The sequence below is a fragment of the Melospiza melodia genome, chromosome 4 (assembly GCF_035770615.1).
Source record: "Melospiza melodia melodia isolate bMelMel2 chromosome 4, bMelMel2.pri, whole genome shotgun sequence".
Taxonomy (NCBI): Eukaryota; Metazoa; Chordata; class Aves; order Passeriformes; family Passerellidae; genus Melospiza; species Melospiza melodia.
In genome coordinates this window covers 6,682,647-6,709,951 of record NC_086197.1, presented here as the reverse complement: position 1 = coordinate 6,709,951, position 27,305 = coordinate 6,682,647, and the positions used below count along the sequence as shown (strand labels likewise).

At 41.2% G+C, this 27,305-nt stretch overlaps 1 protein-coding gene across 1 annotated transcript in view; it reads right to left on the bottom strand.

Annotated features, from left to right (window-relative positions):
• Positions 1 to 10,785: 10,785 nt before the first annotated feature.
• CDC123 (cell division cycle 123) overlaps positions 10,786 to 27,305 on the bottom strand; it is a 33,253-nt gene continuing 16,733 nt past the window's right edge. Inside the window, exons 7-13 of the mRNA XM_063153727.1 lie at positions 26,729 to 26,777; positions 25,058 to 25,133; positions 22,046 to 22,168; positions 18,762 to 18,790; positions 13,623 to 13,751; positions 11,710 to 11,847; positions 10,786 to 10,902 (exon numbers count right to left, since the gene is read on the bottom strand). Coding sequence (XP_063009797.1) covers positions 10,876 to 10,902; positions 11,710 to 11,847; positions 13,623 to 13,751; positions 18,762 to 18,790; positions 22,046 to 22,168; positions 25,058 to 25,133; positions 26,729 to 26,777 — 571 coding nt within the window. The 3' untranslated portion in view covers positions 10,786 to 10,875. The remainder of the gene's footprint in view (positions 10,903 to 11,709; positions 11,848 to 13,622; positions 13,752 to 18,761; positions 18,791 to 22,045; positions 22,169 to 25,057; positions 25,134 to 26,728; positions 26,778 to 27,305) is intronic.

Sequence of the window (27,305 nt, the reverse complement as noted above, 5' to 3'; positions counted from 1 at the left end):
CTCCTGCTGCTGAAGGACATTGTCACCCTAATTTTTTAAGATTTATTTAAAATTTCTGATGTTTACATTCTTGTAACGAACTTTCTCACACGCTTTCTGTGTGTGAGAAATACACAACTTATATATTTCAAACAAATAACTTACTGTTTTGCATTTTTCAATAGAAAAAGAGAAATGTAATAAACTGTTTGTCCAGTGTCATTGGAGAGGTGACACTTTCACCCTCCAATCCAGTGGCAGTTTCAAATATCTATAAACGTTGGAGTAAAAAAATAAACTTCCCTTTTCCACTTTAAGAACAACAGTGTGTCCATGTTGTGTTATTTCATGTCCTATAGTGACAGCAGAGCCCTGCAGTGGGCACAGAGCCCAGGGAGGAGCTCCTGACACATGGAAAGTCAGAAGTCCTGGCTGAAGATGCTCCAGCAGCAGCCCAGGATGCTGCTCCCAGCTCCAGATGTTCCCAGCAGCTGGCAAATGCCATTCCCAACAGAAACCTCTTCTCTAGCCACAAATGTCAGACACCAGACTGATGTTCACACGTGGCAGTTGCAGGTGTCTGCAACAACTCAGGTTAATTAATTTCAGGGTTGAGTCCTGTTTTCTCCCCATATTAAATTTAAGGAAGGCTTTGCAACCATGAAGTCAATACAGCCCTGATCTCCTGACACATGAAAGCTGTAGGTTGAGTAACTTATTAGCACCCTCAATAATGAAAAACACTTCAATATTTAGGACTAATGCAGATTTCCTACTAAAAAAAAATAAAAATATATGTGAGCAGCATTTGCAGCCATGTGCTCAAGGTAATAATTAAGGAGAATTATCTTTGCTATATGTATTAAAACAGCATAATTAAAGATTGTGGGTCCATATTAAAGAGAAGCAGATAATCTTTTGCTTAAGAAATTAACAGCAACTGCAGTAACTGATTCCATACCTGGAAGAATCTCAGGCAGAATAAGAAAAATGGGAACCAGGTGCCCAAATATTACATACCAGTTTCTGTTCTCCACCTTGAGACCCCAGTGTGGAGCAAACTCCATCCTTGGTCAGTGCTCCAATTTCCTCCTCGAATGCACATGGCAGAGGCTGTGTGCAGGGAGGGTCTCAGATGCTCATGGATTTATGAAAAAATTCTATTTTAGGGAAAAATAGAATGAAAAACCCTTTGAAAAACCCTTTTTCCTAAAATACCAGGAGAAATGCTGAGCATGATCTGAGGAGCCAGATGTAAAAAACTGGTTCTGTTACTGATTGCCAAGGTATTTAAGATGTCGAAAATTTTATTTAGAAATCCATGGTGCTTCTCTAATGGCTTAGCCTGTAAATAAATCACAGGCACTGGAAGGAGCCGCCATCAATCACTGCTTAGGGCTATACGGGCCTGACTGGTGGAAAAGCAGCAATTAGCACTCATTAGCACTTATTTCCAAGTCTTCTCCATGAAAAAAGGGTCATCCAAAGCAAATTAAAAGTGTACAGTGTCGAAGTTCTTTGACAGTTTAATGTTTCTGTCTCAAACTCATTTTGTTTACCTGCAAGGTAGCAGAATGTGGGCAGGGCTTGTGCAGACTCGAATTTGGGGGTTTATTTCTGTAGTGACTCATAAAAGAAATTTGTGCTGAGGGTGTTCCTGCCCTCAGGGCATTTGCAATACACATTTCTCATGGATTCATTACCCACTGCTGCAGAAACCACTGCTGCAGCTTTTCCTTTGGGAAGGGGCTTTGAGGGCATCTCTCCCCATCGAGCTGCCTGTTTGAAAATACTGAAAATGTTTAAGAAAGCTCTTGATCGAATTAGGTTAAAAACGAAGATCCATGATGAGTGATTCCATCATACTTTTTTGTTGTTGTTGTTCCTTTCTGGAGGTATTCGCACTCCAGTGTTGTAGACATCTTTTATGAAAAATCCTTTCCTTAGGATTTTTCCTCCTGAGAATCTGAGAGGCCTCAGGAACAAAATGTAAACAATGGTTATCTGTTGCTGTGGAATGCAACGGGTGCATCTGGGATTGGTCCATGTTGGTTGTTTGTAATTAATGGCCAATCACAGCCCAGCTGGCTCAGACAGAGAGTCCAAGACAGCTGTCCTTGTTATCATTCTTTCTTATTCTATTCTATTCTTGGCTAGCCTTCTGATAAAATCCTTTCTTCTATTCTTTTAGTATAGTTTTAATGTAATATATATAATAAAATAATAAATCAGCCTTCTGAAACATGGAGTCAGATCCTCATCTCTTCCCTCATCCTAAGACCCCTGTGAACACGGTCACACTCCAAAAGCACCAAACCACAAAGGGCAAAAACCCTTTGAGACAGAGCCCTTTCAGACACTTCCCTCCCTCTACGTGCATGATCCCATTCTGCATCTCCTTTCCAAAAGATCTGCTACCCCTTTCCCAGGTGTATGGGAGTACAAAGGGTACCAGATGAGCTTTCTTCCCCTCGCTGTGAGCAGAGAGAGAAAAGCCTGTCTCCAGGCGAGCAGAATCTGTCACCAAGCCCACCGGGGCTTTTTGCAGCTCAGTGATGCCAATCAAATGGTTTCTATGAGAGACAAACTGCTATTCCTGGACTCTGACTTCTTGCTGTGGATCATTGCCTCCTGGAAAAGGGAGAAAACCCAGATCCAAGCCCAGGGCTGGAGCTGAATTTCCTTTCCTCTTCAGCCCTGTGTGCTGAGAAGGCTGAACATTCACATCCCCAAAAGAGATAGGAAAGCACTGAGGGTTTCACCTGAATCAGTGAAATCCGGCATGGATTTCACTTTGAAAGGGCATGTGGCATCCCCAGGTGAGATCTGAAGTTTGGGGAGGGTTATCTCACTGGATAAAGCCAACATTTTCACACCACATGGGAAGGGAGGGAATAGGATGAGGAAGGGTCTCAAGTCAGACTGAGCACAATCAGCATTAGTCCTGCAAATTCCCCAGACTCTCTTTGTAGCTTGCCTTAGGGCTGGGATTATTTTCTCCTCTGAGGGCTCTCCCTGCTCATCTTTTCTATTTATTAGCTGATTTCTTTTAGGAACAGCACAGAGCTCAGCCCCTTTTCCCACATTTAAGAAGCCTGATTTTGCCTTTTCTAATAAATCCCATTTTCTTGTGAAAACAATGAACTATCCCATGAGCAAAAAAACTCCCAGAGAACAGAGTCCTTCCTGACCCTGGGCCCAGGGCACAAGTGGCAGGAGTGTGCTGAAAGAGCAGCAGGCAATAATCAGCCAAAACACTCATTTGAGTGCCTAAGCAGTCCTGGATGGGAAGAAACATGAATTTGTGGAACAGCAGGCACTGGAGGCAGCTCTTAGTACATTCCTGACCCCAAAACCAGGACACAAGGGACATCTTGCTGTCACAGAAACAGCAGGCAACAACTTGGAGAACACAGCAGAGAAAGCAAGTTTGCCCCTTTCTACCCTGCACAGGCCTCCAAAGATGGGATCACAGGCCAAGTTGTTCCTTCTGGGATTAGGGCCTGACATCCAGTGCAGTTACAAAAACATGTTTCATGATTACAGGAATTTTTTCTAAGCAATTTGAGTTCAAAGTCGTCCATCATTTCTAGGGTGCTCCTTGGAGAAATGTCTGACACTGCAGCATCTCCTGTGAGGAAAGGCAGGGAGAGCTGGGAGGGATCCATGTACAGAAGAGAAGGCTCAGGAGAATCTTCTGAATCTACACAACTGTGGAAAGTGAAATCTGAGTCAACAATGAGTTCTGGCAGCCAGGAGGGCCAGGATGTCCTGGGATACACCAGGCACAGCATCACCAGGCAGGTAAGGGAGGGGATGGTCCTGCTCTGCCCTGAACCGGGGCAGCCTCACTGCAAGTCCTGGGCACGACAATGTGAGAAGGACACCAGACTATTCAAGTGTGTCCAGAGAAGGGTGGCCAGGATGGGGAAAGGTCTCAAGGGTGTTAGGAAAATGAATCCACAAACACCAGAGGTTTATGTCCAAAAAGGAGACAGAGGAGTCCTTTTACTTTATTAGAATAAAGAGAGAGGCCATGGGACATTCCCCTGGGATCTCTCCAATTTTTGGAGGATGCAAAAATTTTAATCCCAATTTCCCAGCCACATCTCCCTTCTCTCCCAGCCTGAACTCTGGGAGAAGTTTCTCCACTGAGCAGGTGGCTGGGCACTGGAAGAGGCTCGCTGGGGAAATGCTCACAGCACCAAGCCTGACAGCATTCAAGGAGGGTCTGCATGATGCTCTCAGTCACACAGTTAACTTTAGGGAGTCCTGTGAGGAGCAGGGAGCCAGACTCAATGATCCTTATGAATCCCTTCTGACTTGAATTATTCTGTGATTCTTTATTCACTCTTGGCCACTCTCCAGTGACCCAGGTATTTCTTACAACGCTGTGCCTAAAGCGACACATCTCACTGCACCATCCTCTCATCAAACAAAATAATCTCTCATTTTTTCCATCCCTCTCTCCTGCTAGCCCAGAATGACACCTGCCTTTATCCTCCCCCAACAGCTTATTATCACCTTGCATTTAATGGTCTCTACTGTAACTTATCCACTCCCACTGCACTGCTGCTCTGCCAGCTCTCACCCATTTATACTCGAATGTCTGATTTCTCCTCCTAACTACAGCTCTTTGCACTCGCCTTTATCAAATTTCTCCTCGTTATTTCAGGCCATTTTTCCTGTGTATTATGGCCATTTCAAATTCTGATACAAACCTCTAAAGTGCCCGAGTGTATTCTCAAGTCACTGCCAGCCATGGATTTTTATACAGGCTATTTATTTCACTGCTCCAGCCATTAACAAAGATATGGAAAAATACAGACCCTGAAATAAAATGTATAGGGGTCTCACAATGCCCTCTCTGACTTTATACCAATAGCAAATTTTCTGCTAAATTGTGTTAATTTGCTTCATTTCTTCTTTTCCTTGAAAAAAGGAAAAAGAGTATAGTGAGGTAAAGAAAACATTTAACAGCATCAGTTTTCTCTGAATCATCTGTCATTTTTTCCCCATCCTCTCATCTTTTCTCACTTAATCATGTGTCTTTCCTTCAGATTTCCGCAGTTTTCATTTTGATTGATCCTTACAAGCCCTTGCTGTGCCATTTTCCCTTCACATTAGGACACTGCTGATGGGCCATTATAAAAGCACCTCTCTCCAGTTATCCCACCCACCTCTCCCAAATGGATCCAGGCATCCACACCCACACTTACCAAAACTGCCTTTTGAGCTCCTTATTCTGCTTCTCTCATCTCCCTGCTGTCTCCAGAGCACCAAATGCCAACTCCACGGCCACTTCCACCTGAATTACTTCTGACTTTTAAAGTTTTAAACTTCAAATAAGCCTGACTGCAACCCAGAACAGTTAACACCAGAACAACAACACCTTGTACCTCCTGAAATACAAACAGTCCTCTGGAAAAAATTCTATTAACTCTCTGTCTTTTCAACTCTCTGTCTTCCCATGTTAGACACTTTCCCAACAGATTCTCAAGTGTTGTTTGGAAATACTGGTGGATGAAAAACTGAGCACGAGTGCCAGCCATGTGCACTTCCAGCCCAGAGAGCCAAACCTGTCCTGGGCTGCATCCCCAGCACCGTGGGCAGCAGATCAAGGCAGGGGTTCTGTCCCTCAGCTCAGACCCCTCCTGCAGGGCTGCATCCAGATCTGGGACCTGCTGGAGCAAACCCAGAGGAAGGCCACAAAAATGATGCCATGGCTGGAACACCTGTGCTTTGAGAAGAGGCTGAGGGAGGTGGGGAAAGCTCTGGGTAGACCATATTGCAGCCTTTCAGTCCTTAAAAGGGGCTTAAAGTAAACACAGACTTTTACCAGGGGCTGGAGTGACAGGACAAAGGGCACATGCTTTAAACTGAAAGAGGATCAGTTCAGACTGACATTAAGGAAGAAATTTTTCATTATGAAGTTGGTGAGACACAGGAACAGGTGCCCAGAGAAGTTGTGGGCACCCCATTCCTGGTAGCATTTGAGGACTAGAGGGCATTCAACATTCCTTTCCAACCCAAACCATTCTGTGATTCCCAAGCTTTGGAAATGCAGCTGGTGCTCAGCACAGTGCCCCCAGCCTTTCCTGAGCAACAGACAGGGCTGTGATGCAGTGCTGCCATTCATCTCCAAAGCACTGAAATGCACATCAATCACTCCTGACACATCCTGTGAGCTGAGCTCCTCCTGTGCATTCCTCACACTGCTTACAGACGTTTCAGCTTCTCATGTTCCTTCTCTCTCCTGGATATTACAGTCCCAGCTGCCATGAATAATTCATTTACATCAATGAAGTGCTACAGTCTGTCAGGACACAGTTTCATAGCAGAAGCCAAGACAGAACCCAAAATTTCAAGCCCCTCCACCAGCTGGATTTGAGCCCTAAAGACTAGAAATAAGAATTGATTTTTTTTTCCTCTTTTGGACAGTAATGCTGCTTAGGAGCCACAAATCTCTCCTGGAAGTTAAGCTGTAATTTGGAACCTTCCCTGAAGAAAGGCCCTGAGCAATCAGTGTTTATGACCAACCAGCCAAGCAACTTTTCCCTACAAGCTGCCAAAACATCCTTGGCAGAAGCCTGGCCAGGTGCTCAGAGGGACTTAGAGAAATCAGAAAACACTGTTCATAGCCAGGTAGGATACCCAGAGCTCCAAGAGCTCACATGAAGAAATGTAACAGGATGAAATGTAACAGGATGTTTGCCCTCCCCAAAAGAAAGAACCAAAAACCCCAAACCAGACTTACTGCAGTACCAATGTCATTATTATTACAAAATCCTGTAATCACACAAAACTGCTTAAGTGGTCTGTGAGAAAGCTTCAAGATTACACAAAATATAGCAGTTATGGCAACAAGTCTTATTTTAGCTCTGTATAATGACAGGATGACCACAAGTTGGAGATTGTCTCTTTACAGAAGTCATCAAATTCAAATAGAAGACACTGTTAATTCAACATCCAGACAAGCTTTTGCTAAGGTGGATTTATTAAGTATCAGTGTTAGCAAGTGTCCTTCATGAATCAAAAGCACCATGGTCTGTTTCTGTGTTACACTTCAGGTCCATCTTCTCTTGGCCAAAAATATGTATTTTAGTTCAGTATTATTTCTTGAACTAATGTACAAAATGTAACACGTGTCCAAATACAACCAGAATTGATACTTCTGGCCTCTAAGGTGAAATCAGTGACCAGCTGCCAAGCTGATTTGCCATTTATCCTCACTGACAAACACCCTGTGCTCCTCTCTGGCTGTTTCCACACTTCACATTTGGAGCAGTCTGTGAAAGCTGAACTCAGCCATGCACAAAGGTACAGAAGGATTTTTACATAGGTTTGTGCCATGCATTACCCATCTCCACAGTGTCCCTGAGGGGTTTTGGGGTCCTTTCACCTGAAAGCCTGAAACCAGGAGTGTCTAAGGGTCTCTGTTGCTCAAATGAGCGCCTGCACTGCATCTCACAGGGCACCTCTCCTCTGCACCCTGGACATGAGCACCAGGTGAGTATGTAACAATGAGACAGGTGAGATTGCTAGCCAAGGGTGTCAGATGCAGTTATGTGGATTTTTATAATCTCTGATCAGCATCCAACAAGTGCTGCAGATTTTATTGAGACTTGGACCTGGATATTTCTCCCCTACTTTTAGAGTTTAAGGATTTTTTTAGAGCACCACTCAAAAAAGTGCCTTTGTATGAGGGAGGGAAAAGTGGATGGAGAGAGGTTTTAAAATTCAGCTCAGTATTATCCATGCTGCTGCTGCTGCTTACCAATTCTGATCTTAATATTTATCAAAATAAGAGGCTGAGGGATGAGGAAAGACATGGACAACACTGGAGAAAGAGCCAAAAGAGAACAAACAGCATGGACAGTCTGAAGCCCAGAGGGACAGAAGCATTACTCCAAATCCTCAACTAAACCAGGACAAGTTCACAACTGCTGCTTATGGGGTTACAGCAATCCTGATCCCCACTACCCCTCAGGGAGATTCAACATCACAAGCACTGGCTGTGAAACACTGAGGACTTTTCCTTGGCACTCCTGGCAGAGCTGCAGCCCAAGAACTGAATCTCACTGCTGGAGCCATCAGACACAGCCAGACTGCTGCAGGGTTTGGCAGGCACAGGATCTCTATAAAATGACTGCTTGTTACCTCCCTCTAAAACTTCTGTTTGTCATCTAGATGAGACTGCAAGCATCTTCACACTGTGTTTTAAGCATATAATTAAGAATATATAGTATACAATTGGCCCTTACTCAGCAAATGGTGATGATATAATTAAATCCCATGAACAAGGACCTGAACAACTGGAAATTTGTATTTTCTAATTTCTGTATATGATGGCTAGAGGCAGAAACTGCTTTTATGATGGAATAGAAAAGTGTCATGTACTATTCAGTGTAAAATTGATCTGAAGCATTTTTAATCTACCAACATTAGCTCCCTTAGCTCCCCAAAGGGAAAATGTTTGTTAATTACCCTAGGAGATCAGAAGGACACAGAGAGTAAAAATTCTCTTAGAAGAGGAATCTTTAATTTAACAGCCAAATAAAATTCACTGTTTGATTACCTGAAGTTGGGGAAAAAAGCAAAGTACATCTAAATTATGTATTCAGACTGTAAGGATAATGGTAATTTGGGGGACCTGATCCTGTAGATTATATTTTTATACTGGGGATTGTTTCTGTACCAGTTCTGAACATGGGGCCAGTATTTTTGGGAGACCTGATCCTGCAGATCATATTTTTATATTGGGGATTGTTTCTGTACCAGTTCTGAACATAGGACCAGTATTTTTGCTCTGCTGCCTTTTAAGGTTCTTCACTAGGAGTTAGCCCAAAGGAAGCAGAACAAGTTTCTGCAACTTTAAACTGCAGTTCAGCTTGGCTGAGCAGCCCATGAATTCAGGCTGGACATCTGTCAGCATTTCACAGAGGAGAAAAACTCCAGCCTACCCACCTAAAGGGACACTCCAGAGTGCACAGGCTCCCAGCAAACTGGTCCCATCACCAAATATGTTCTGGTGAACATTCAGCAAAGACAGCTGAGGAAGTGGTAAATTAATTTGTGGAGTCCATGTGGAAGAGGTGGGAAGCTGTCTTCCAGCTTTAAACTAAGACTTTGTTTTTAAAGACAATAATCTGTGGTTTAGAAGCATTTATGGATTTTTTTGGCAGTTCCAGGGCATCATCTGTGTAAAGGAAGGAAGTGTGGTTAGATCATCACAACAGTTTATGGCTAGAAACTTTAAAACAAAGAGGAAAGCTTTGTTAACTTTTTACACTTTGAGGTTCCTACCCCATTTAGAGATATTTATACTCAAATTATCCCTCTGGTGAGTGTGAGAAATACTAATCCAAACTCCTGCAGTATGGGAGGATGAGGTCTAGCCCAGCCCTGAGTTATTATAATCTAATTTGAATACAAGAAGCTATTGAGAAGCAGGTTCCAATGCTTCAAACAATGCTTCAACTCAGGGCAGACTGTTCTGACTCCAGGAGCTTTCATCTGTGATGTTCCATCAATGTGTGGATTCTTAATCTGCAAAATCTTTAACTCGAGTAAGTTTTCATTCAAACCAGAAGCTAAATAAAGACATTAGGTAATAATTTAACAACTTAGCTCAGATTTAACATCCAAGAACAGATTGTAACCAAGCACCATTCCAATCTGACAGCAAAAGCAAGGCAAAGAAACACAAACAGCTTTATACACACACACACAGTATCACATAACTGGTCTGAAATAGGAACCAGTTCCCAGGGGTTATGAGCTTCTTCAAATGTCCTTTTGTTTCAATGGGGACTCTGCACAATGTTAATAAATTACTGATGCCATACAAACACCTATATCCAAAAGTCAGCTGGTGATTCACCTAAAACTGTCCTCCCCCACCTCCCAAACAACAGCAATTGGTAACAAGAGCTTCTGTTTCCCCAGATTTAGCCAAGCTTCCCTTTACACAAAAAACATGAAGTACCAAACAAATACAGAATTTTTAGAGCTGAAAGAATAATTGCTTTCCTAAGAAACTCAGAGATGTGACACAAAAGAAACAAGACTGAGTGTATATAAAATTATAGGTTGATGTTAATTATGTAGATTAAAGTCACAGATTATGTCTAGTATGTAATCATGTTAAAAAAACAGGTTTCAAGAAAGCTTTACTATGAAAATGAAATAAAATTTGGTGAAGTTAAATGAATTTTGTTTCACTTTAGCAACTATGAAAATATTACTTTACTTTAAATGCATTCAGAATTTCAAATTCCCAGTATGTAAAATTTTCAAACTTTAAGTAGTTTACTACAGCTATAGCTGTCATTTGAAATGAAATATCACCCCTTGTAACTAAGAAAAAAAATCCCTTCTCCATTTTTTATTTTTTTTCCTACATAAAGGATGAGAAGTGCTCCCAAAACAAAATAAATTCACAATTTTAAAAGGTTCCTACAGATAAAAATGTACATTCCTTTTACTTTGTGACTACATATTAAGCAAGACAGTGCCTAAATGCAGAGAATGCTCCATGTTGTTACTGCACAAGCATTGTGTGTGGCCACATTTACACTGGGGAGTCCAAAGGCATAGCTCTGTGCATCAATCCTCACATTATGAGAAATGGAAAGAACTTGTTCAGCTGCACTCAGGCTGTTGCTTCTTTGCACCTGGAATCCAGTGAGAACTCACCCTGGCCTTTCATGTTTCCCTGAAAAAGCTTCCCTACACTTTTCTAAAAACCAACAGACACTGGGGATGAACAGCTCTTCAGGTCTTTCATAGACTATAAAAAGCAGGTTTCCTTTAAATCAATAGTTTAATAGTTATGCTAAATACAGATTTTGCCACATTTCTTGCTTGTAATTCAGTGTAATGCTTCTGGGTACCTCAGTCATCCTCTTGCTGATTTCTTTTCTGTCAACAGAACAGGAGAGTTCAGAATGTTAGGACACAGTTATCTGAAGTAAGAGCACTAATAAATCACATCAAGTGTTCCAGATACAATGGATTAGACAGTGACTGCATTTCTAAGTAATTATTTTGGAACAGTAAGAGATAATTTTTCAGCAAATGGAAGAGAAAAATATCAACCCTCTCTCTCATCCCAAACTATAGGATTTTATTTCCAGTAAAGAACAAGATTTGCCTAGTCCATTAACTCATGGAATATACAAAACCCAGAAAATATCATGGTGGTGGCAAGAGTCAGTGAGGCAGGTGCAGGTAACCTGCCCTCCCTTCCCTAACTTACTCATGTCTTCATGTCACTGTGCTTTAAAAGAACAAAGAAAGCAGACTGAAAAAGGAACAACTCTATCACGGTTTTTCCTGATACATTTGTCTTGTAACTTTTAAAGAAAAAAGTTTAAAACATTAAAAGTTAAAAGCATTATCTCCAGGCATTTAAAAAGCACATTACCATTCATACTACATTCATATTTACATTTCAGTAAGAAAGGAAACAGCTCAGTCCTTCAGTAAGATTTGTCAAACTACATTCATTGCTTTCCATAAAAAATAAAATTAAGTGAAGTGAGAGCAGTAAGAGCTTGCACTTCATCACTTCAGAAACAATCAACCCAACATTGTGTGATGGTTTCATACACTGCTTTTTCTGTAATTTAGTACACTTTGTTAGTAACAAAAGCAGAGACCCAGGGACTTTGGTGTTTCCATTTCACAAAGGTGGAAGGTCAGAGATCTTTTCCTGCTACTTCTTACCAGTTTTAGAAAGTCAATCAATTTGTGAACATCCTCTCCTGTGGAAAGGTCCACAAAGTCCTTGGGCAGCCGGTAGCTCAGGTAGGGGCTGGGCTGGACGGTGACTTTGCTGTTGGTACAGCGGAACACGGGGTCATCCTTTGGAGAAGGAGACAAGAACAAACAGTGGACATGAATGTGAAACGTTCCTGGGACTCCTCCTGAGACTGAGTCACACTGCCAATGAGTTTATTTGGCACTCACTCAACTAAACTTGCGCTTTCTAAAAATTGTAGGTTTCTTATAAAACCTCTGCCCACTTAGGAGCAATTTGAAATGTCAAACATGTTAAACAGTCAAATAATGGCTTTCATTACCTCACTTTAAAGTTTCTACAGTGTATCAGTTATTAATGTATTTAATAAATTCATGCTTGTGACAGTGCTGTAATAATGGAGCTATAAGGAACTTTGGGCAATGGTATCTAGATACATATCTGGATAGAGAAAAATCTTTTTAATAGAATCCCTAGATTTGTCTTCACAGTTTAAACACATTTGCAACTATAATCTTACTGAATTTATAATTTAAGCTTTCCAACCAATTTACTTACTGAAGGAAAAAAAAAAAAACCTCTATAAAGGGCCAAAAAGATCTCTAAATGCTGAATTGTAGCAACAGGTTTTGGAGAATGATATCATTTTCAGTTCAACACATTGACATGCCATGCAACTGCCAGCTGTACTGCAATAAACAGCTTCATTTTAAGAAAAATCAGCAACTTTACACCAGATTATGTGACTGGATGTCAGATGAAACATGAAGACAAGTTATTCTACTTTTCATCCAGGACTGAACTACAGAAAACTGCGCAAAGCATCTGGCAACGAGAAAAAGAAATCCCAAAATGAAAATTCCCATGTCCCACAGACAGCTCTGAACTGGGAGTGTGTTCTCACAAAGGAGACACAGATCTTAACAGGAGGGTTCATGGAATGGGTTTCATACTGCAACAGCCCCAGGGTGAGACAGAGGCAATGGCCTGAAGGACAGCCTGGAGAGGGGTGTCCCTGTCAATGTGTTATGGAAAGGGCCACAGGACTGAAGAAACTCCCAGATGTTCAAATCAGCTCAATGAAGTTTGTCATTTCAGGGACCTCTAATGCAGTTCAACAGCCAGGAAATAAAGAAAAGCCCACACTGGCCAGCCACCTCTCCTCAGGAAGGAACAAAGTGTTTCCCAAGGTCCATTAACACACCACTTCCTATCTCCTACCCAGCTGCACAAGGGCTTTTAGGATGTGAGGACTCTGTCTCAAGATGCAGTGAGAAAAAAAAGCTGGAATACAAAAAATAAACACTATTCCTCCCTTTCTGTACTAATGGGAAGTTGTTTTTACAGAGGAAATGTGGCTTGGAAGAGGGATAGAAAGCCTTGTTCTGCAAGTCCTGGGAGTTCAACCAGAGGACAAGGCTTTGCTAAGGGTATTCCAGAGGAGGAGGTGACAGAAGTTAAACTTCTGCTTGTCTTCCCCCAAGCATAAAACTGGAGACGTGAGAAACTGCATGACAGATATCAAGAACCAAGTAGAAATTTAAGTGACTATATAGAAAAGTAATAGAATTTAAGAAAAACTGAAAGGAATGCATCAAAACTGTGTAAAAGGAAGTTTCAGGGCATCTTCTTTGCAATGGGGTCAAAGCTGCAACATGGACTTGTACTGTTTGAACTAAAAATTCCCTTGCAGGCAACTAAAACTAGCAGGTGATACTTGTTGAGATGAACTATAAGGTAGATTCTACTTACAAAGAGTTTACATTTCACAGGAGCTTCCTTCACTTCAATGGACTTTGCATCACAATTTGATTGTAACAGCAAAAGAAACCAAAAATAAGGCCATAAATCCTGCTGGATGTTATTCAGCCTCCCTCACCTGTTCTGTTGCTTCCCCTTCACTTTGATCTCCTTTCAAGTTTTTTCCAGAGCTGAGTTCCTCCCATGTAAAGAGCAGGGAATCTGTTACTTCACCAAATGGGTTAAAATCTATTAACCAAATCTTACCCTGCAAAGGAACCACAGATGAATTAAAACAAAGCAAAAAAAGAGGAAAAAAAAATCAAAATACACATATACTCAGATTATTGTAGCATGCTTAGTCTTTAGATAAAAACATGTCAAAATTGAAACTACCCGGGTTTAAACATTTAAAATATTCTAACATTCTTAACTCATAGAGTTTTATATCACAGCAAGCTATCATGTATTAATTTATTTTTTTTTAACAGAAAATCAGACTGGGCTCAAATAAAACAAATTTAGTTCTATAGCAGAATGTTTTTAGATGAGCCCACCAAAGTTCTGGCTAATCCCCATGATCCACCAAGATCCCCAGAGAGAATGAACAAGGAATAGGGGAGAGCACTAATCAAAAACCACAAAAAAACTCCAAACTCAAAACATGACCAAACAAACAAAAAAACCCGAACTGCCCACACAGGAATTTTGCTTTCCATGAAAAACTTTCCATCCAGCAGTCTACAAAAATTGCTGTTCTTGGTCTTACAAGGGACCCTAAAAACAAAGAGCAGGGTCTGCAAAATGCTGGTGGAGCTCATGAAACATCAAAGATGCTGTACAGACATAGATAAAATAAAGAATAACTTAAAGGCATTTTTAATATAGCCATTACCAGCAGTCCACACTAATTTCTACCTCAACTTCAACACATCTGTGTTCCAAACAGTTGTGGTGGGGTGCACAACAACACAACTGCTTTACAACTGAAAAATGAAAGCAGAGACTAACAAGATGTATTACAAGTAACAGACGTGTGGGGGAGGAAGAAATAGAATAGTCTCTGTTCCTTGAGGCACTTCAAGAGACAACCCCCAGCACTGGGCCATCTTCTCTTGCCCAAGGAACTATCAACTACTCTAATAAAATAAAACACTAATGAATTATAAGGAAATATTACTACAGCTGCTAGTAAAAATGTGCAAAACCAGTATTACATCTGGATGAAATCAGTTCTATCAAACAGGGAAGGGAAAAGTTGCAGTAACATAAGCAGGGCTGGAGAGTTTTATTGTGTTTATTCTAAAGTTCAACTGGAATGGGAAAAGAAACCTGAAGACTGTGTAGCTACTAAACATTCATTTTGCTCTCTCCTCTTTTCTGAAGGATCTTCTTGCTTTGAAAGATCTTGCCTATCTTGATTCAAGCAGCAAATACATTCAATTATTTACACTACAGCCACCTGGTTTGTAACACACCGAGATGCTTTTGAAGCGAGTAACACGGAGCCTGCCTGCCCCACCCACACCCCTGAGCTGTCCCACGGGCACTGACACTCTGTGGGACTGCAAGTGATGCCAGCCTGGGAGCAGAAAGGTGCTGGTGCCTCTGTGAGCATCCCCAGGCAGCTCCTGCTGCAGGTGGGGGCAGTCCCAGCAGGGAGGAGAGCAGTGCTTATGGCTTGCAGGCTGGAGCTGGGCCAGCTGTGGTTGCACACAGCCTTTCACAGGTGTCTGTCTCAGGGCAGGTCTCAGCTCTCCCAGAGCACATTTTAAGAAGCCAAAGCACAGAAACAACAGTGCTGAAACCAGACAGCTACAAAAGAAACTACAAACTGGGGGGCACAGACCTGAGTGGTTTCTCATTTGTGCTGGTAGGGTGAGCGAGCCCAGATCTGCATGGCTGAGCTGCAACACCTCTGCACCAATACTGGCACCACCAGAGCAGGGAGCAGTGGGGAAGCTCTGCTGTCATTTCCCATCCCTGGGCCTCCTCAAAAGGCTGTCACAAATTCTCATGATAAACAGTCTTTTACTTTTGCTAATGGGGGTGTCTTGTCAGCTCCAAGGCAGCACGAGGAGGAATCTGTGGGTTTAGGTTCTATCTGTGGGTTTAGATTCATTCTATCACTCTAGAAAAACAAGCTAATGAACCAATTTAATCACACACAGAAGCAATGGCTGGCAAAGTTCATTCAGCAGTTCAGAGAATCTTTCCTTGCATCAGAAACATTTCTACCTAATACTTCCCTATGAAAGGCTTTCACAGAAATTCCTCTTCACCCCTAATACATCCAGCTCAGCTTTTTCTCAGGAACATTAAGATCATTTTTCTAGAGAATAAATGTACCCTGGAAAAAACTGAAAATTGATTTTGAGACTACTGAAAGCAAAATGGTTTTTTGTGAGCACCCAGCAGTGTTCCTCCACCCCTGCAGACAGCAGTGCAACAGTTGTTTCCTTGAGAGGGTTTTAAATCTGCACTGAGCTTTGCTAGCTGCAAATTGATGACAAGTGGCAGAACAAACTCAATATCTCTTTTCAGCTCATTAAAAGGAGTGTATGTAACCCTGGGTCATAACCAAACTGCTTTTTCTTAAGATTAAATTCTCTCTCAAGTCTTACATGCAATGCTATGATTTAAATACAGTTTCAGATAATTTGCACTGTGTATCTAAAAAGCAGTAGTAAGGCTATGTATCTGCTGTCTTTTGCCTGCTATTAGTAATCTTTGTCAGAGAAATGCACCAGCCAGGAAAAAAAGTTGTGCATAAGTGGAGGGGAAAAAAATTCCCCTACTTGTACTACATGGTGTTTTCTTCTCATCCTAAAAGAAAGAATCAATAGATTTACCACACCCTGTCAGCTTCATGGGGTTTTTTTTTTGCTAAGGCATTAAGCAGCAGGGCACTGAGAGGAAGTGCCCATGACAAAGCCTGTTGGTTAAAGGAAGTTAGAGACAGATAAAATGCAAACTGAACTGCTACACCTCCCTAACTCCAGCTGCACCTTCCTGCACAGTGACAACACTCACAAGGCACAGACACAAGCACTGGTGTGCTCCTTAACAAGAGCTGAGAGCCAGCAGTGGTCTGGGCCACTCCTTGCATTGCTCTGTCTTAGCACAGTGACTTGTCTTGAACTTGGTTTGCTGTTCCCACCTGGGGGACAGCAAAGAGCAACAGCAGAGCCAACTCTCAGGCTTTTGTGAATTCCCTCTCCAATTCAGTGAGCAGGACCTGTGGAGCCAACTGCAGACAGCTCTAAAGCAACTGAAGTGAGCACAGGGAGGAGACTGCTGTCATTTACAACAGCAACAACAACTTGCTTCTCCAAGCCGAATATTTAGAGTTGAAAGGATTTAAAACAAGCAGTCAGTGAACATTTCTCTCCTTCTGTAGGTGAGGTTGCTGTGCAACCAGCCTGATGAGGAGCACGGGCTCTGGAAATTAATCATGCTCACAATATTCTTTCGCTGCCTGTAGCTCTCACGCCGAGGGAGCGATGAATAACACAGTTGCAAACCACAATGGTACGTGTGAAAGGAGAAGCATCTAACACACAAAGGGCTAGCTGGCAGTTTACAAGACCTGAGGGTAGAATCCACCCAGAGAAATCTACAAACAGATATATTTTATCTTGACAGATGAAGAAACACTGCTCATTTGAGATACCACAGGCTGAAACCTTTTACTTAAGTAATTTCTCTTCATGCCTCAGCTATGAGGCAGAGCACCCAACGGCAGAAACTGGTTCAATGCCCAAGTGCTGCTCCTCATTTTCCCTGACAGCATCCTCATGTCTGTCAATCTGAGCCTGGGCAGGTAATTTCAATTACAGCAGAGCTGCTCTAGCCCACAGTCTTGTTTTAGGTACCTACATTAAAAGCTGGGCTGAGAAATTGAGAAATGGTACAGTCATTGTTTTCCATGTAAGACACATTCCTGTTTTGTAAACTATGGCATGATTTACTGTTACACAATTACAAAACAGTTCAGCAACATTCAAAATGAGAATCAGGACTTACTCCCAATACACTCAACTCTAATAAAGACTTTCTCCAATCAAGACTTTCAAGCACAACTCATCTGACCAAATATTTCCCCCCATTCACACTACGAGAAGTCAAGATTACTATCTCTGATACTGGCACCTGCATAGAACTATTTAGGTTGGAAAAGTCCTTTAAGATAATCCAATCCTTACCAAGCACCTCTGTGTTCACCCCTAAACCACACCCCTAAACATTACACCTATCTATGTTTTTCAAATAGTTGAGGTGGGATGCTTCTCCCCAACTCCATCACTGTCTGGATGTTGAGGGTTCTGATCTGCCCAACTCTCAGAACCACAGCTGGAGAAGCTTGAAAAGAAAAAACTGGCTTCCATTTGTCACAAACTGGGCACACCACATTCACACCCCTTCCTATCCTGAACTTCCAGATATGAACCATTTTCCAATCTCACAAGGATAATCTGAAAAAATATTAAGGATAATTTGATGGGTTCAAATGCTGTAGTGAAAAAACAAACACAGGGAAAAAAGAAATAAAACCCAAGGAAATATCTGTCTTAAAAGAAAATGCCCCAAACCCATTTGTGTGTTTGAAAGCTATTTGGACCATGCCCTTATTGAAAGAGTCACAGAATATCCTGAGTTGGAAGGGACCCACAAGGCCACTGAGTCCAGCTCCTCACCCTGCACAGGACAGCCCCACAAATCCCACCATGGGCCTGGGAACACCAATCACAACCACATGATTTTAATTTTCAGTCAGCCCTGAATTGGTCAAGCATTAGGACTTGATGAGCATTGCAGGTACCTTCCAACTAAAATAGTCTATTCCACTCTAAATTACAGCAGCAAGGACTCTCATGTCATAACAAAAACTAAGTTGCCTCTTGTAGATTCACAGAACTGAGAAAACTGCATTCAAAGCCTAAGTTCTGTGCTTTAGAACAGACAACCTCTCTGGAAAATACTAAGTAAATAAATTACATCACTGGCACAGACATATTTACACCCCTAATCCTATTATTCTCCTACTGTAGACAGCATTTATCACAGAAAAAGACCTGTGGAACAAATTAACATCAAGTAGGTTTTGTGTGGTGTTTTTGTTTGGTCAGGGTTTTTGCTTTAGTGGTATTTTTTTGTTTGTTTGGTTGTTTCTTTCCAGGACCATTTCTAGGAAGACAAAGCTATTACTTGCTTGATCTTTGTAGAATTTCAAGTTTTCACAGAAGAAACAATTATAGACAACCTATTGTTCACTTACCCTGCTGTCTCTGTACACATCAAAAACAACTGAAAAGGAGAAAAAAATGTTAATTGCAAAAGATATATAATTTCACAGAAGATGCCTAAATCTGAATAGATACTTTGTGTACACAGCACAATCTGCAAAGTCAATATGTTTAATGAACTGCAAGCCAGAATTGGCTATACTTCTAAGAGGGAGCTGAAACATTTCAAGAACTATTGTTAATGCACTGGGAAATCAGCTGCTGGGTTTTTCCATTTAATGCTGCTTTCTTCTGTTGATTTTTCTCCCATGAAGAATATTTGATAAACTCTTAGCCCAGAGAGCTTATCCTTGACATTACTGCTGTTTTGTTTTCAGCAGAACAGAGACATTTCAGGGAAGGATCAAGACTTCATTGTGTTGGACATTGCACAAACATTTAATAAGAGAAGGTTCCTGCTCCAGACACTAGAATTTCAGCAGCTAACAAGACAAACAAGTTGTAGGAACAAAGGGGTCGGTGGCAGTGAAATGGCCATGTTTGATGTCACCCAGAGCAGACACAGCACACCTAATTAATACCAACAAATCCTTCAAACAGCCTCCTTGCCACTCAAAGCTGTCTTGCCTGGCTTCACTGTTGTTCCTCCCCCTGGAAGGAACATTAAACATTAATTAAACATGACTCTGGATATGCAGCTTTTCCTATTCTGTATGGTTAAACAAACCTTTGAGCTGTCTTTCTATTGAGCTAGGGAAATCAACAGGGAAGCACTCAGACATGGCTACATGCAAAAGTTGTACCAGTTTAGCAGGAAGAAAGGAAAAAGAAAAGATTTAGAAAAGCCTCAGACAAGAGCTATATTGTTGCTTCCTTCACTAATAATATTCAGCTAAGAGATTTCCCAATACATGTGGATAAACTAAACCCAGGATGTGACTGCAGAACACTTGAGTGTCAGGAAGCTGCCTGTCAGGAACAGGGACGTTGACTGATCCCATCCCTGCATGTAAAGCTTCATCTGACATTTCATGTGAAGCTGGCTGGGCTAAGGGCAAACCACAACTGCACAGAGCCAAAGCCAGTCACGTAGCTGGTTCTTACCATGCAGCCCAAAAATCCTCCCAGCTTCTGCACAAGCTGGGCTGTGTCAGTGCCAAAGGCACTCCAGGATTAAGTGCTCTGCTCTCCCAGCAAGAGAAGCCCTCGGTGGCTAAGCCAGTCATCAGTGCAAAGAGGGGTGCAGGAACCCCAGGATTTCTTCCCCAGCTGTTCAGCTGAATTCAGTGCCTGCACCACATCCTCTCCTCAGTCACAGCCAAAAGAGATCCCCTGCGTCTGAGGCTTTCTATAGTGGGGCCTGTCAGCCTAAAGCAAGCCCATGGCAATCACTGAGGTCAGTGGTGTTTATTAGGATTTACACAGCTGGAATTCAGACTGATTGCACTCTGGTGACTGGTTCAGGACAGGCACAAACACTGAACAAGAAGTAAAGCTGAATTATTCCCACTCTCAGAGCAGGAGTGTCCTGTGCCAGTGAGACTGTAGTGAAACTTCACCAGAACCTGCTCTAAACAGAGGGAAAACCAAAGCCCAGCTCTGCACCATCAACACCTCCAGAGCACTGCTCTTACTGGACTCTAACCAAAGGTATTTAGATGCTTCTAACATAATTTAGAAGTATTTATAAAGCATTCACCCATCTGTTATCCTACTGCTCTGACTCTGCAATGCTTCAGCTGCTCTGACTCAACTCTTCCATCTGGAGATGCTACCAGACCAACTGGAAAAAGCAGAGCAAACAGCATCAAAATCCCCAGTGAAACAAGAAGTCAGGAAAAAAGTTGCAATACCTTTCCTTTTAAAAGCAAACAAACAAGCAAACCCAGATTTTTATTGTTAACAACACATATGCTACCAGGCAGTGGATCAAGAGAGATGATGGGGGAATAAATGTAATGTGGTTAAAAAAGAAACACCCACAAAAACACAAAAACATTTTCTGCATGGCATTTCTCTGCAGATGGACCAGCATTTAGTGCCTAAGAATAAAAGGTTAACAAACCTTCATGCCAGAAGGTTGCCCTGAAACCTCCTTTTCCCTCAAGGCAACTCAGATGGCACCCTTTACATAAGATGACATTTCAGACCTTTCAGTTCACCAGCCAGCCATTTCAGAGCCTAAATCTAGGCATCAATTTCCAAAAATAGTGCCCTGAATTCTTATCTATCAGTTGATTACATACCAGCTAAAATTACACTGAAACACAGAGGAAAATGAAAAGGCAGTAATCAGAATGCCAGATCTGTATTACTGATCTTACTTTAAAATGTAATGGACTTATTAAATTAATGTACTATTCTACTGGTCTTCTCCAAGCAGCAGTCCATGAGAACTTCTCTGGGCTGAAACAGAGCAGCTTTGCAGAGTCAAATTATTAAGAATTTCCATATAACAGAGACTGGCACTTGAAGGTACCTTTTTCAGACAGTTAGAGAGGACAAATCTATTTGACTGCTGTGGTGTATCAGTACAACAATTAGTAATGTTTAAAAACCCACCTAAAGGTTGACTTTTCAAAGCATTAGACATGACAGTAAAACTGCCAGAAAATTTTTATGTTTATGATTTTCTGCTAAGCTGAGGTTTCGTCCATGCCAGACCTAATTTAAATTTCTTCATCATGTTTTTCACCACTATTGATCACCCATCACGATGCAACACCATTCTATTATCACTACACCATGTTAAAAAACTATTTCAAATCAAATTTGTAAAGGATTTCACATTTAGAGAACAACACAATTTACTTGGACTGATTAGGTGGCCTTTATTCAAAGGTTTTGGCACCTAAGCTGGTGTGCATTGATATTCTAGAAGAAATAATCAAAACTTCTTGAAAAGAAACTTTAAAATCCTTTATTCAAGGAATGCATCAATAATTTAGCAGCAAACATCTGACAACACCTTTATAAACAAGTATTCTTCTCACTACTGAATGCCTTTTGTCAAGGATTTCCTACCTCGCTTTTCTGGCATAAAAATTATTTTCAAGTATAAGGGGGGAAAGCCTTTTAAAAAAGTTATTGTGTCTTTTGTAGGGATCTTTCACTTATTTCTTGTGTTTTCTTGGAGAGCTTCAGCCTTTTCCTTCAGGGTTTTTTTGTTGCTAATGTAATTCCAAACTTGTGCTGCTCAACATGCTGCAGCCACAGGAGCTTTCAGACCCTCCCAAGCTAAAGAGAACCAAGCCCTGTGAAAGCAAGAGCAATGAAGAGAGAGATGCACACCCACAGATACCCTCAAGATACTTACAGTCTTCATCCAAGAATTTGTATTGTATGTGTTTCTTGAAAAACTCCTGGATGGACCTACAGATCTCCTCATGCTGCTTAGAGATGTGATCGTAGTACTGGGTGTAGTCTCTCTGTGATATACCTGTCAATAATTTCAGGTAATTATAATTATCAAGAGCTCTAGGCATGCAAAAAACCCAATCAGAAAAAAAAAAAAAAAGCAGTTATCAGACACAGAAGATGGGATTTTCCCAAGTTTCTATCTTTATGAGTGACTTACTGTTTGGCTTTATTCTGCTGTACTTAAAGTATTTCCATTAGGAATCTCTTCCTTGAACAGCTCTGTCCATAATTTTGTGAACCTCATTTTATATGTACACACTTGGAATATTTTAAAGTGAATTTCAGGAGGAAACTTTGCCTGTGTTTAAGTTTCCAGCTCCCATCTTGTCTTTTTCAGTTTTATTCCTTTTGGTTACTCTGGTCCAAAACTTTGTTCTGCACATCACAATGGGGATCACAATTTGGAACATGAAATGCCAGGGGTGGAGGCTAAGCTTGCACATCAGCAAAGATGATCCTTGGGTACCCCAGATTCTCATTTAACTGATTTTTAAAGTGTGGAATAACATGTGCCTGCTTGATAAGGCACTAGAGGTGAATCCCTAAATCCCCAAATCAGTGGGATGGCATGCAGGCCAGACCTTAGTGCTCCCATTTGCTCCCTCTCAAGGGTTTTCTTGCCTACGTGGACAAACCATCCCTCCTACAAGGTTCTTCATTTCATACATTTGTCTACAAGACACTGGTTTAAAATGACATCTACAGGATTATACACTTGCATGCATCTTGAGTGACAAGAGTTCTCATACAGGATATGTGTCAACATAAAACATTGCAATAGGCTGCTTGACAAATGTCAAATCCAAGACCTGCTCCATCACTGCAGAATGAGTAATTCAGGCTATTTACAGACAAAAAGAGACAGAATTCCCCAAGGAAGATGTATCAGTGACCTCACTTTGCTGTTTAACCATATACAAAACACTGTTTTACTGTAAGACAGTGCTGACTACTGCCAAAGATCTGCTCTTTTTTAAGAAGTTCATATAAAAATTTTGTGATGTCAGTGGAACTTTGAATTTTTAATACCACTGCAAAGCTTAACTTGAGTCTAAAAAATAAAACCCAAAAGATTATGGCATCTAAGGGGATGCAGATGTGTAACTGGAAAATCATTCACTACTGCAAGTATCATTCCTTAGTTTGACTGACAAGCTTATTAATTTTAAGGGTATGGGAACATATTGTGAAAAATCTTGGAACTATCTTCAGAAATGCAGCTGGAGTGCTAGCTAAAAAAAATCCCTTACTGGCAGATACACTAGGTTTCAAAAGCTGGCCATGAAATGTACAGAGTGCTTAATTAGCCAGTGCCCAAATGCTTTGTATCTCTGGCAGTTATGGTGTTCCAGCATCACAAGGCAGGACAGGATTCAGCTCTCCTCCCTTCAGAAAGCTCTGTCAGGAGCCATTAAGCAATGCAGACTTAATGGGAAATCTCTGCTATTAGGAAGATAAACTCTGTTACAGAGAGCTGTAATACACTTGCAACTGGCATAAATGGAGAGAAAATGGGAAGATGAGCACAGGAACACCAGACAGAACAGCCAAATAAAAGGGCTTAGGAGAATGGTGTGTGTGGATTAGCACAGCTCAAATACCTGTGTGCAAGTCCATAGGAAACCCAAATCAGGAAATGAAGAACAGGGAGTGAGCTCCTAAATGCTCACAGAGGTGGGACTGGATGGAGCAACAAACTGCTGACAACTCCCAACAGGTACAAAAAGGCACAGCCAAAACAAGCCACACTCACCATGCTAGGACAGGAGGAACAGTGAGAACTACAAAGCCAATGTCCCTGGCCTTCCATATCCTCACAAGGAACCACTTGTGGATATGGAGCTTGGTGCTTGTGAATATGTAGGCATGAGACAGGCAAAGTGAGCAAACCTAGCTTTATCTTAAAGCAAAAAAAAAAAAAAAAAAATTAAAAATCACCTTCCTTCCTTTAGAGTCTGTATTTGCTCCATCACTGCTATAACACTTCCTTGTTAGAAGAGTTTAGGCAGAATGATTCAACCTTGTTCAGAACAAATGTGCACTAATCCTGTGCTATTTGAGTTTCTGTTCATCTCTAAAGATTTCATGGTAGACCACACCAAAATCAAACTTCAGAGTGGTAATTAGCCTGAAATTAAACCCCTCAATTCAAGCACCTGTATGTGCACTGGGTATCTCATTTCCTGCTATAGTCAGCAGAGAACAGTCAACACAACCAGAGGAGTAAAACTGAGCTAAATTTACCTAAATTACCCTAAAATTACCCTACTCAGCTGCCTACAACACATGCTCTAGCACAATCTGCCTGTTCTCCAGCTGCCAGAGGTCTCCCAATGCACCCACTTGCTCTGTGCATGCTGTGGATGGGTATCCTGGCTCTCCAGTGCCACTTGAAACATTTTACATTTAGGATTCTGCACTTGAGTAACAGAACAACAGGCTCTAACTAAGTACACTGAATTTAATATGAACTCAAGACACCTCCTACACCTGTGGAGGTGTTCTGACCTCCCCAACCTTCTGCAGATAACATCCTCATGGGGTCATGTATTTACAGCACAACACACAACTGCCTCTGTATTCATTCTGCAAGTTGGAGCTGATGCAATTTGCTCCTGAATATAAAAGACTCTGCCTTTGGGTGAAGTTTCTGAATTAACAATTAAATTAAGAATATTCCCACTGTAATGGTAAGCATGCTGAGCTGTCAAGCTTTCAAATACAGTGGAAAGTGAGATGTGGTAAACCACATTTTAAAATACAGAAAGAATAAACCATTAATTTCAGAAATGAGGTGTGGAAAGAAAGAGCTTTCTTCAGCCTTAGCTCTCATTCAAGGAATGAGAGAAACTCCTCAAAACTTCATCAAAACTTCACTTCAAAATTTTCTTTTCAAGAAATTCCTTACCTAAAAGCTTGTTTTCCTTGACAAAGCATCTGAATTCTGCACCAGGGATTAGTTCACACCATTTGCGAAGAACAAGCTGTGCAGGAAAAACAAATGACAAAGCCTTGTTTCAGAAAAGTAACAGCATCCTTTTGTCAACAGCTCTGCCTTTTAGAGCTACAGATTTACTGTAATGACCAGTGATACTAGAGAACAAAACAATCTTTAATCTGCAGTTCACATAATCATCTTTGAAAATATTTCAAAACAATTAGATTTACTATTCATTTCAGAGAATCACAGAACGCTTTCAGTGGGATGGCATGTCTAAATACCATATAATCTAAAATAGCTGAAAGCAGAAAGGTTCAGATTGGACATAAGAAACCATGAGGGCTGTCAAGCATTGGAAGAGATCTCTCAGAGAGGCTAGGCAGCCTCTACCCACTGAGATTTTCAAGACAGATTTTATAAAATGCCAAATGAGACAATATGATCTCATTCCTTAGCCATCTTTGAGCATGGGGATGGACTAGGCACCTCCTGAGGTCCCTACCCACCCTAATTATCTCATGCTCTTCCACTTTGGACAGTATTTATAACTGTGAACTCATTTATGAAACTACTTCCAAGTTACATTAATGATAAAGCATGGAAAATAAAAACCCTGCTGCACACCACAACAAATCTGTCATGGAATTGGCAGAAAGTTGCTCCCTAGTCAAAGGAGCTGATGAGCAGAATTAAATTTATCCAAATCAACCTCTATTCTGGTACACACCCAAGCAGAATTCTGTGACGCCTTTAAACCAGTTAAAATAAGGACACAGGACAGAAATAGGAAGCAAACTATTATAGTCAATAGGACAGACTGCCTGGGAATTAAAGCATCTTTCTGGCACTTTCTCAAGTTTCTCTATTTCCTAAGCTGAAATATTCTGAAGGATTGATGTTTTTAAGGCCCCAGTTACTGCTAGTGGATGCTGGAAACTCCCAAACCCTTTAAACTGCACCAGAAAGCTTCAGTAACCAGAGATGACATTGCTAACTATGGTGCTAACATTAAACTCTTTGTTCCAACTTTTACATGTCCTGTATCTTTAAAGCACACTTGATAGTGCTTTAAAATAAAACAAGGTTCATTCACTTTTGAAAAGCCCTTTAAGCCCACTGCATGATGACAAATGTTATATTTACATAAAAACTATTATTAGAGAGATGACTAGATGTTACCACAAGAGCAGTAGCTCCACATTAACAGTTTGAAGCATCTCTAGCTGAACATTTTGATCTGGTAACAAACATAGGAAACAAGATGTGACAGAGCAGTTCAGGATGTCCCCAGCCACTGCAGCAAGCCTCCCCCTTGGTAACCTCAGTGTGATGTTCACAAGCAGCTCACCATCAAGAATACATTTATTTGAGCCACTGAACTTGTCCTTCCTGTCACAACCTGACAGACATGAGAGGACACTGCAAGGAAGCTTCTCAAGTCTGCACTTCAGCCCACCTGATCTGCAATTAAATGAACTTCTTATGACCTGCAGGGCTGAACCAGACTTCCCTTCATATTGAAAGCAACGTGAATAAAACAAACATTACACATTTAATGGACAGAAACCCAGTCACAAACGTCACCCAGCCTGTGAGCAATTCTTTTAAATTACTCAGAAATCATGCAAGGAGTCCTACCTCATAGTTCAAGGAAGGATCAGGGGAATCATCTGTACAGTGAATAAATCTGGAAAAGTAAGGCACAGGCTTCAAAATCTGTTTTACATGTAAGATTTTAGCCATAGTGAGAAAAATAACCCCAAACTGAAACATAATTGAAACCTCAATAAAAATAACCCCAAATAACCCCAAACTGAAACAGTTCTCATGTGAAACATAAGAACTACTGTTAAATTATTTCCAATATGTACAAAGGAAATAAATGCAATACATAACTCTCCTTTTGACAATTATCATAGGAGAAAACCAGAATAGTCACCTCTTTTATTCTAGTGCAATTTGGAAGCACTTAAATCCGGACAGGGATGTGTCCCAAATGTCAGTGTTTATTCACTGTTGATTTATTTCTGTTTGAATCAACAGTGCTGCTCTTTTCCCCTTGTATTGTTATGTTGGCATAACTGAATTCTCAAAAAACCCAGTAAACTTGAGCAATGCAATCCAGTTTCACTGCAGCATGTTTTGCCAAGTACTTTTAATGTTTAACTTCCCAAACCACACAACAGAGACACATCATCATGCCTTACAGCAGTTC